This window comes from Entelurus aequoreus, linkage group LG07 (genome assembly GCF_033978785.1).
Source record: "Entelurus aequoreus isolate RoL-2023_Sb linkage group LG07, RoL_Eaeq_v1.1, whole genome shotgun sequence".
Taxonomy (NCBI): Eukaryota; Metazoa; Chordata; class Actinopteri; order Syngnathiformes; family Syngnathidae; genus Entelurus; species Entelurus aequoreus.
In genome coordinates, this window is record NC_084737.1 from 7,853,290 (window position 1) to 7,865,997 (window position 12,708).

Consider the following 12,708-nt stretch of genomic DNA (forward strand, 5'->3'; position numbering starts at 1 on the left):
CCTGATCCTGTCACATAGAGGATCTTTGATTGGCCTTTTTGCAGCAGGTCCTCAAAAACAGCAGAGCGCTCCTGTCACGTGGAGGATCTTTGACTAATATTTTCCAGAATATTCTTCAAAACAGCAGTGTTCCTGTCACATAGAGGATCTTTGTCTAGTATTTTCCAGGAAGTTCTTTAAAACAGCAACATGATCCTGTCACATAGAGGTTCTTTGACTAGTATTTTCCAGGAGGTTCTTTAAAACATCAGCCTGATCCTGTCACATAGAGGATCTTTGATTGGCCTTTTTGCAGCATCTCCTCAAAAACAGCAGAGTGCTCCTGTCACGTGGAGGATCTTTGACTAATATTTTCCAGAATATTCTTCAGGACCTTGAACCCAGGACCTTTGTATTGTGAAGCACACGCACACTAACCCCTGTGACACCGTGCTGCAGTTACATGATAAAATGATAATTACATTTTAAAAAGGTACGCAATTGCATGCAGCACATGATTTTTAACGTCAAAAGGGAAAGAAAACATATATTTAGTAAGAAGTGTTAAACCACTTCCGTGCGCAGGGGGGCAGCAGCGCGCTCATCTGGCCAGGAAAAAGGACCACAAAGAAGAGCCACGAGCGGAAGGACGCCAGATCCTCTTCCTGACTCGATTTTACAAACAAAAAAAGCGACGTTAAATTGAACAATTTATTGCTGCAGACTCACGCCTGTTCGGTGCACCCCCGCCGGGAGGAATGTACGCCTGAAGGCGCCACCGGGGAGGCCGGGAAGTGTCGGCGTGGCCGCGGCTCGCTGCTTAGCATGAGACGCTAACTGGACATGTTTGTTTTCTTGCTGGAGCGAAGGAAGGAAGCATGACATGAAAACTACTGCACTCTTTGCCACCCCGAGGTACAAAACTAATATATACTATGTTCTAACGCAATAAAACTACTATGTACAATGTTCTAACGTGACAAAACTAATATATACTATGTTCTAACGTGACAAAACTAGTATATACAATGTTCTAACGTGACAAAACTAGTATATACAATGTTCTAACGTGACAAAATTAGTATATACAATGTTCTAACGTGACAAAACTAGTATATTCAATGTTCTAACGCGACAAAACAAGTATATACAATGTTCTAACGCGACAAAACTAGTATATACTACGTTCTAACGCGATAAAACTAGTATATACAATGTTCTTACGTGACAAAACTAGTATATACAATGTTCTAACGTGACAAAACTAGTATATTCAATGTTCTAACGTGACAAAACTAGTATATTCAATGTTCTAACGTGACAAAACTAGTATATACAATGTTCTAACGCGACAAAACTAGTATATACAATGTTCTAACGTGACAAAACTAATATATACTATGTTCTAACGCGATAAAACTACTATATACAATGTTCTAACGTGACAAAACAAATATATACTATGTTCTAATGTGACAAAACTAGTATATACTATGTTTTAACGTGACAAAACTAGTATACAATGTTCTAACGTGACAAAACAAGTATATACAATGTTCTAACGTGACAAAACTAGTATATACTATGTTCTAACGCAGGGGTGGGCAATTAATTTTTACCGGGGGCCGCATGAGCTACCCGAGCACTGCAGGAGGGCCACATCGACAATATTTCAATTAAATTTTGCTCAATATTATTTTTGATATATACCGTAAGATAAATAATAATAATAATAATAATAATAGTAATACTTCAACATAGTGTGTGTAACAGCATTCCATTACTAATATATATAAATTAACATTAATAATAAATGACAGTAAAATAAGCACACGTATGACTGAGGAGTCATAGTGTAACTTTGTGTGGTGTTTGAGTTGTCCGACTTTTTGTGTGGCCTTAAACGCACCAGTGGTTTAGTGCTATGCGTGTTGGTGACAGATGACAAGTTGGTTTTGGCCTGGTTTGTACGGCAGAAAATTACTAGTTTTTCGAGTTAGAATTGTTTTACTCATGTTTTTGGTGTGGTTATGTCCGAATATAAACAGTTTTGCTCAATAAAGTGATCGATATAATTCCTGTCCTCGAAGCATCTCGATAGACGTTACAATAATTGAACGGTGTTCAATTGAACGGTGTTGACGAACACCGTTAGGGCCGCTTGTTGTCACTGTCACTCAAAGTTGCATTGCAAAATTACATAGAATAAATATGTTTATTTTGTTTATAATTCAGATGGGATTTGATTTGGTGCGCGGCATATACTTGCTGCGCGCAGCAGACACTTGAACAGTGCGCAATTGCGCAGGCACGCACCTTAGGTGAGGGGACGTTGCTTTGCAGTTCATGTGTTGTTGAAAACACGGCATTCCTCATCAACTTTTCTCTTTTTGGCGTCTCGGGTGTAAACCGTGCATCACTTGTCGCTGCATGTGCACCTTCACTCGCAGGTTACACACGGACACACGCCCATAAATAATACTTTTCAAAATAAAAGCAGCACAGTTGTATTGCGCGCAGGACATAGATGTTTTTTCAACTTTATTTTGTAATTGCAGTTGTTCACATTCACTCACAATCACGCATACGTCCACACGGAAGTAATACAAATAACGATTTTCAAAACAAAAGCAGCACCGTTGTATTGCACACTCGACATAGATACTTTTTTAAATTTATTTTGTAATTTATAATTGGCCTCACGCGGGCCGGACAGGGACGCACAAAGGGCCGGATGCGGCCCGCGGGCCGCAGAATGCCCAGGTCTGTTCTAACGTGACAAAACTAGTATATACAATGTTCTAACGCGACAAAACTAATATATACAATGTTCTAACGCGACAAAACAAGTGTATACAATGTTCTAACGTGACAAAACAAGTATATACAATGTTCTAACGCAACAACTACTATATACAATGTTCTAACGTGACAAAACTAGTATATACAATGTTTTAACGCGACAAAACAAACGTATACAATGTTGTAACGCGACAAAACAAGTATATACAATGTTGTAACGCGACAAAACTAGTATATACAATGTTCTAACGTGACAAAACTAGTATATACTATGTTCTAACGCGACAAAACAAGTGTATACAATGTTCTAACGTGACAAAACTAGTATATACAATGTTCTAACGTGACAAAACTAGTATATACAATGTTCTAACGTGACAAAACTAGTATATACAATGTTCTAACGTGACAAAACTAGTATATACAATGTTCTAACGCGACAAAACTAGTATATACAATGTTCTAACGCGACAAAACAAGTGTATACAATGTTCTAACGTGACAAAACAAGTATATACAATGTTCTAACGTGACAAAACTAGTATATACAATGTTCTAACGCGACAAAACAAGTGTATACAATGTTCTAACGTGACAAAACAAGTATATACAATGTTCTAACGCGACAACTACTATATACAATGTTCTAACGTGACAAAACTAGTATATACAATGTTCTAACGTGACAAAACTAGTATATACTATGTTCTAGCGCGACAAAACAAGTGTATACAATGTTCTAACGTGACAAAACTAGTATATACAATGTTCTAACGTGACAAAACTAGTATATACAATGTTCTAACGTGACAAAACTAGTATATACAATGTTCTAACGTGACAAAACAAGTATATACAATGTTCTAACGCGACAACTACTATATACAATGTTCTAACGCGACAACTACTATATACAATGTTCTAACGTGACAAAACTAGTATGTACAATGTTTTAACGCGACAAAACAAGTGTATTCAATGTTCTAACGCGACAAAACAAGTATATACAATGTTGTAACGCGACAAAACTAGTATATACAATGTTCTAACGCGACAAAACAAGTATATACAATGTTCTAACGTGACAAAACAAGTATATACAATGTTGTAACGCGACAAAACTAGTATATACAATGTTCTAACGCGACAAAACAAGTATATGCAATGTTCTAACGTGACAAAACAAGTATATACAATGTTGTAACGCGACAAAACTAGTATATACAATGTTCTAACGCGACAAAACAAGTATATACAATGTTCTAACGCGACAAAACTAGTATATACTACGTTGTAACGCGATAAAACTAGTATATACAATGTTCTAACGCGACAAAACTAGTATATACAATGTTCTAACGCGACAAAACTAGTATATACAATGTTATAACGTGACAAAACTAGTATATACTACGTTCTAACGCGATAAAACTAGTATATACAATGTTCTAACGCGACAAAACTAGTATATACAATGTTCTAACGCGACAAAACTAATATATACAATGTTATAACGTGACAAAACTAGTATATACTATGTTCTTACGTGACAAAACTAGTATATACAATGTTCTAACGTGACAAAACTAGTATATTCAATGTTCTAACGTGACAAAACTAGTATATTCAATGTTCTAACGTGACAAAACTAGTATATACAATGTTCTAACGCGACAAAACTAGTATATACAATGTTCTAACGTGACAAAACTAATATATACTATGTTCTAACGCGATAAAACTACTATATACAATGTTCTAACGTGACAAAACTAATATATACTATGTTCTAACGCGACAAAACTAGTATATACTATGTTCTAACGTGACAAAACTAGTATATACAATGTTCTAACGTGACAAAACTAGTATATACAATGTTCTAACGCGACAAAACTAGTATATACAATGTTCTAACGTGACAAAACTAATATATACTATGTTCTAACGCGATAAAACTACTATATACAATGTTCTAACGTGACAAAACTAATATATACTATGTTCTAACGCGACAAAACTAGTATATACTATGTTCTAACGTGACAAAACTAGTATATACAATGTTCTAACGTGACAAAACTAGTATATACAATGTTCTAACGTGACAAAACTAGTATATACAATGTTCTAACGTGACAAAACTAGTATATACAATGTTCTAACGTGACAAAACTAGTATATTCAATGTTCTAACGCGACAAAACAAGTATATACAATGTTCTAACGCGACAAAACTAGTATATACTACGTTCTAACGCGATAAAACTAGTATATACAATGTTCTAACGCGACAAAACTAATATATATAATGTTATAACGTGTCAAAACTAGTATATACTACGTTCTAACGCGATAAAACTAGTATATACAATGTTCTAACGCGACAAAACTAGTATATACAATGTTCTAACGCGACAAAACTAGTATATACAATGTTATAACGTGACAAAACTAGTATATACTATGTTCTAACGTGACAAAACTAGTATATACCATGTTCTAACGTGACAAAACTAGTATATACAATGTTCTAACGCGACAAAACTAATATATACTATGTTCTAACGCGACAAAACAAGTGTATACAATGTTCTAACGTGACAAAACAAGTGTATACAATGTTCTAACGTGACAAAACAAGTATATACAATGTTCTAACGCGACAAAACAAGTGTATACAATGTTCTAATGTGACAAAACTAGTACATACAATGTTCTAACGTGACAAAACTAGTATATACAATGTTCTAATGTGACAAAACTAATATATACAATGTTCTAACGCGACAAAACAAGTGTATACAATGTTCTAACGTGACAAAACAAGTATATACAATGTTCTAACGCGACAACTACTATATACAATGTTCTAACGTGACAAAACAAGTATATACAATGTTCTAACGCGACAACTACTATATACAATGTTCTAACGTGACAAAACTAGTATATACAATGTTCTAACGTGACAAAACTAGTATATACAATGTTCTAACGCGACAAAACAAGTATATACAATGTTCTAACGTGACAACTACTATATACAATGTTCTAACGTGACAAAACTAGTATATACAATGTTTTAACGCGACAAAACAAGTGTATTCAATGTTCTAACGCGACAAAACAAGTATATACAATGTGGATAAAGTGGCAGCTGAGTTTAAGTAACCACACACATATATTACCGTTATGTCCTCAACTCTTATACAACATTATTATTATTATTATTACCTTCGTCGTCCTATGATTTTGTTGATTAAAACATATTGTTGTCCTTTGTAAATCTAAATGCACTCTACTATCTTCCCCCCCAAAGGTCAAAAGTTGGACTAAAGGTGCTCCCAGGTACAGAACCTCGTTGAGATCTGCACACTTTCAACATGGCCTGGGCTTTAAAGCTGCCTCTCACCGACGAGGTGATCGAGTCCGGACTGGTCCAGGACTTCGATGCCAGTCTGTCGGGCATCGGCCAAGAGCTGGGGGCCGGGGCGTACAGCATGAGGTACCCAACAACCCACAGTCACTCTCACACAGTGTGTCAAAACAAGCACAGCAGGCAACCCTGCACATTGTCTTAAAGCAGGCGAGCCTCATTCATATATATCATTTATATTTATTTATTTATGAAAGAGAGGTTTGTTAACAAGTGAAATGTGTTTAATGATAATACAAGCATATTTAACATTCCTTTCTTTCATGAAGACAAGAATATAAGTTGGTGTATTACCTGATTGTGAAGACTTGCATTGATTGGAATCAGACAGTAGTGATGATAACCTCCACATTTTCAAATGGAGGAGAAAAAAAAGTCCTCCTTTCTGTCCAATACCACATGAAAGTGCTTGCTTTTTGCCATCTTATTTGTCCAGCTTCCATACTCCTTTTTATACACTTTACAACCTAGGTGTCAAAGTCAAGGCCCGCGGGCCAGATCCGGCCCACGAATGAATGATCTATGGCACCCCGGGATGCTATTTGGATACTTTGGATACAGGCCACTACCAACAGACCTTAAAATTCAAACTTCCTTACTAAATTTTAAAACTGCCATAAAATCATGGCTCAGCTCAACCTCCACCTGATCTGAACAAAAATTGATCCCCAGCAACTCTTCGAAGCATCAACCAGGTTTATATTTAGACTAGACTAGACTTCCTTTTTGTTGTCATTCAAATTTGAACTTTACAGCACAGATAAGAACGAAATTTCGTTACATAAACTCATGGTAGTGCAGGATAAAAAAAAGCAATAAGGTGCATATATAAATGAATAGATGTATATAAATAATATATAAATATATATATAAACTAAATAAATAAATATATATTATATTATATGTGGTTATAGTGTATATATATATTTATATGTGGTTATAGTGTATATATACAGTATATATATTTATATGTGGTTATAGTGTATATATATATATTTATATGTGGTTATAGTATATATATATATATATATATATATATATATATATATATATATATATATATATATATATATATATATATGTGGTTATAGTGTATATATATATATATTTATATGTGGTTATAGTGTGTATATATATACATATATATATATTTATATGTGGTTATAGTGTATATATATATTTATATATTTATATATATATTTATATGTGGTTATAGTGTATATATATATATATATATATATATATATATTTATATGTGGTTATAGTGTGTATATATATATATACCGTATATATATATTTATATGTGGTTATAGTGTATGTATATACATATATATATATTTATATGTGCTTATAGTGTGTATATATATATATATATATATATATATATATATATATATATATATATATATATATGTATGTATGTATGTATGTATGTATGTATGTATGTATGTATGTATGTATGTATGTATGTATATATATATATATGTATATATATATATGTGGTTATAGTGTATATATATATACCGTATATATATATTTATATGTGGTTATAGTGTGTGTATATATATATATATATATATATATATATATACATATATTTATATGTGGTTATAGTGTATATATACTTTCTCATTCTGTTTTGCACACTCTTGGAGTCAACATGTGCAGAGTCATGAAGGTGTGAATGAATGATGGGTTCCCACTTTTCTGTGAGCGCTTTGAGTATCTAATAATAGAAAAGCGTAATATAAAATCTAATCCATTATTATTATTATTATGTACATAGTGTCATACCCATTTTTTGAATATATAGCTTTTGAAATCACCTGACATGTATACTGTGTATATATTAGGGGTGTGGGAAAAAATCGATTCGAATTCGAATCGCGATTCTCACGTTGTGCGATTCAGAATAGATTCTCTTTTTTTTTAAATCGATTTTTATTTATTTTATTTTTTTCATTTTTATTTTTATTTTTCAAATTAATTTTTTTTTCATTTTTTTTTTTTTTTTAAATTAATCAATCCAACAAAACAATACACAGCAATACCATAACAACGCAAAACCAAACCCGACCCAGCAACACTCAGAACTGCAATAAACAGAGCAATTGAGAGGAGACACAAACACGACACAGAACAAACCAAAAGTAGTGAAACAAAAATGAATATTATCAACAACAGTATCAATATTAGTTACAATTTCAACATAGCAGTGATTAGCATAGCAGGGACGGTGTGGCGAAGTTGGTAGAGTGGCCGTGCCAGCAATCGGAGGGTTGCTGGTTACTGGGGTTCAATCCCCACCTTCTACCATCCTAGTCACGTCCGTTGTGTCCTTGGGCAAGACACTTCACCCTTGCTCCTGATGGCTGCTGGTTAGCGCCTTGCATGGCAGCTCCCGCCATCAGTGTGTGAATGTGTGTGTGAATGTGGAAATAGTGTCAAAGCGCTTTGAGTACCTTGAAGGTAGAAAAGCGCTATACAAGTATAACCCATTTATCATTATTTATCATTATTAAAAATCCCTCATTGACATTATCATTAGACATTTATAAAAAACAAAACAAAAGGAACAATAGTGTCACAGTGGCTTACACTTGCATCGCAGCTCATAAGCTTGACAACACACTGTGTCCAATATTTTCACAAAGATAAAATAAGTCATATTTTTGGTTCATTTAATAGTTAAAACAAATTTACATTTATTATTTATTTATTTACATTATTGCAATCAGTTGATAAAACATTGTCCTTTACAATTATAAAAGCTTTTTACAAAAATCTACTACATGTCAGCAGACTGGGGTAGATCCTGCTGAAATCCTATGTATTGAATGAATAGAGAATCCTTTTGAATCGGGAAAAAAATCGTTTTTGAATCGAGAATCGCGTTGAATAGAAAAACATCGATTTTGAATCGAATCGTGACCCCAAGAATCGATATTGAATCGAATCGTGGGACACCCAAAAATTCACAGTCTTAGTATATATACATAATTTATCAATTTTTTTAACGTAATTTTTTAATATACATCAGTGTTTCCCATAAACTGCCAAGATACCTGTGGCGGTGGGGGCGTGGTCACCATGACATCATCAAGTAATTTGCATAATTTACTACAATGATATGATTTTCTCTAAAAAGGCTCAAAAAATGTATACTTACTAATTAATAATAACAGTTTTGTTTTAAACGTCCATCCATCCATCCATTTTACAATATAATTACAACACTTTATGTACATATTTATAAACAGATTTGAACAATAAGTTATTCACTGAAATATATTTATTAATTGTGGTTCTTACAAAAAATATATCTTTATAAAATATAAAAGCTAAAATGTCTCTTAAAGCTCTGCCCCTTTAATTAGTGCATACTAAATAATTTAACTTTAGCCTACTACTACAACCATATTATTTACCAGCGACATAAAGTGAAACAGAGGCAGAGGTGTCCTGCCACAGTCAGTAACAAATAAACAGAAAACAGTAGTGGTCAAATACAAATAAGGCAACAAGAGAAGTATCCTACACTTCTCTTTTGTAAAGTAAGTCTGAACAGCCTATATGGGCATCTACATCAACTATATGATTTGCCTGAGAAGCTGGACAGGACAAAAAAATATATATATATTTTTTATTTTATTTTTATTTGTGGCGGACGTAATAAATGAATGTGTAGGAAACACTGTACATGTTAGAGGTTATATATCTTTTATTATTGAATGTATCAAATGTGGTGAATATTTAATGGACCACAATGGACACAAGCCTTTTGGCTTTTTGTGCCATCCAAGTACCTTTTTAAATCATTACATGGATCACATTCTTGAAGATGTCAATAAACTTCTCAATCAATCAATCAAACGGAACTGGCGACACTGCTTACAAGTCCAGGGTAGGATATTGCACTCTTTTTTTTCTTTCTTTTTTTTTACGCTAAAGAACTAATGCAAAAGAAAAAACGGTGCAAATGTCAAAACACACACAAACAACTGCATGAGCGAAATGCTGCAAGTTCACACAACAGCAAGTCTCTTTACTTAACGCTATTACAACATTGGTTCTGTCACGGCAAAAAAAAAACAGTAAAAAAAAACCAAACTTCTTATATATAATTACTTTTTACATTTTGTAAATGACACATTCTACTTTCGTTATTATTGTCGACGAAGCCTTATAGTACAACTTGTCGCATCAAACATATGTCCTCTTATAATGCTGTGGTGTCATCATCACCTCTCTTTTGGTGGTCTAATTGTGCAATTAGGGGCACGTCTTGTCAATGTTTGCTCTTTCCCTTTAAAGCAGCTGTTTGCACTGTAAATTGTTCTGTTGGGAGGAAAAGGTGCGATCCAGGCTGGACACTTTGGTATTTGTTTGTGGTGCCTTGATTATAATGAATAAAGCAGGCGGATATTAATCAATGGAAATGTGTTTATACAGTTCTTAATCACAAGTGTGTCAAAGGGCTTTTACAAACTTACAATCACATCACCTGATCTAAACCTTCATCCAGGCAAGGGGAAAACTCAAAAGACCCCAACGTGGGAAATAGAAGAAACCTTGAGAAGGGACCGCAGATGTCGGGACCCCCTTCCATGGCTGCAGTGGATGTGGATATAAAATCATTGAACTGTTAAATTAATATACACAAGCAGTGAAGTTGTCACGTTGTGTAAATGGTAAATAAAAAGAGAATACAACAAATCCTTTTCAACTTATATTCAATTGAATAGACTGCAAAGACAAGATATTTCATGTTCACACTGAGAAACTTCTTTTTTTTTGCAAATAATCATGAACTTAGAATTTAATGGCAGCAACACATTGCAAAAAAGTTGTCACAGGGGCATTTTTACCACTGTGTTACATGGCCTTTCCTTTTAACAACACTCAGTAAAGGTTTGGGAACTGAGGAGACACATTTTTGAAGTGGAATTCTTTCCCATTCTTGCTTGTGTATATATGAGTTGTTCAACAGTCTCACTTCTCATATTTTAGCCTTCAACATTTTCAAAAGGAGACAGGTCTGGACTACAGGCAGGCCAGTCTAGTACCTGCACTCTTTTACTATGAAGCCACGCTGTTGTAACACGTGGCTTGGCATTGTCTTGCTGAAATAAGCAGGGGCGTCCATGAAAAAGACGTTGCTTGGATGGCAACATATGTTGCTCCAAAAGCTGTATGTTCCTTTCAGCATTAATGGTGCCTTCACAGATGTGTAAGTTACCCATGCCTTGGCCACTAATACACCCCCATACCATCACACATGCTGGCTTTTACACTTTGCACCTAGAACAATCCGGATGCTTCTTTTCCTCTTTGGTCGGGAGGACACTACGTCCACAGTTTCCAAAAACAATGTGAAATGTGGACTCGTCAGACCACAGAACACTTTTCCACTTTGCATCAGTCCATCTTAGATGAGCTCGGGTCCAGCGAAGCCGGTGCAGTTTCTGGGTGTTGTTGATAAATGGCTTTGGCGTTGCAAAGTAGAGTTTTAACTTGCACTTACAGATGTAGCAACGAACTGTAGTTACTGACAGTGGTTTTCTGAAGTGTTCCTGAGCCCATGTGGTGATATCCTTTACACACTGATGTCGCTTTTTGATGCAGTACCGCCTGAGGGATCGAAGGTCCGTAATATCATGGCTTACGTGCAGTGATTTCTCCAGATTCTATGAACCTTTTGATGATATTACGGAGCGTAGATGGTGAAATCCCTAAATTCCTTGTTCTTAAACAATTTGCTCAGGCATTTGTTGACAAAGTGGTGACCCTCGCCCCGTCCTTGTTTGTGAATGACTGAGCATTTCATGGAAGCTGCTTTTATACCCAATCATGGCACCCACCTGTTCCCAATTAGCTTGTTCACCTGTGGGATGTTCCAAATAAGTGTTTGATGAGCATTCCTCAACATTCTCAGTCTTTTTTGCCACTTGTGCCAGCTTTTTTGAAACATGTTGCAGGCAACAAATTACAAATGAGCAAATATTTTCAAAAAATAACAACGTTTTTCGGCTCAAACGTTAAATATCTTGTCTTTGCAGTCTAATCAATTGAATATAAGTTTAAAAGGATTTGCAAATTATTGTATTCTCTTTATTTACCATTTACACAACGTGACAACTTCACTGCTTTTGGGGTTTGTATAATGTGGAAGTCCAGCTGAGCGTGGCAGAGTGGTCCGCCCCGGGTGACAACTCGGGTCAGCTAGCCCCTTATTCCAGTCTGGTACCTCTCCAGAAATGATCCATGGCCACATCATTCAGTTTTTTCCCTGTCTGTCGTTCCTGCAGCGACGTCCTGGCCTTGCCCATCTTCAAGCAGGAGGAGTCCAACTTGCCACCGGACGCCGACAACAAGATCCTTCCCTTCCAGTACGTTCTTTGCGCCGCTACCTCGCCAGCTGTCAAACTGCATGATGAAACACTCACCTACCTCAACCAAGGTCAGCACTTCAAATACCACATCGTAGT

The 12,708-nt window shown here is 35.0% G+C and overlaps 1 protein-coding gene across 1 annotated transcript in view; it reads left to right on the forward strand.

The window, feature by feature from the left end:
* The first annotated feature begins 587 nt into the window (after positions 1–587).
* The window catches only part of tfcp2 (transcription factor CP2), a 41,556-nt gene continuing 29,435 nt past the window's right edge, over positions 588–12,708 (forward strand). The window contains exons 1-3 of the mRNA XM_062052525.1: positions 588–894; positions 6,104–6,289; positions 12,529–12,680. Of these exons, the coding sequence (XP_061908509.1) occupies positions 6,168–6,289; positions 12,529–12,680 (274 nt within the window). The 5' untranslated portion in view covers positions 588–894; positions 6,104–6,167. The remainder of the gene's footprint in view (positions 895–6,103; positions 6,290–12,528; positions 12,681–12,708) is intronic.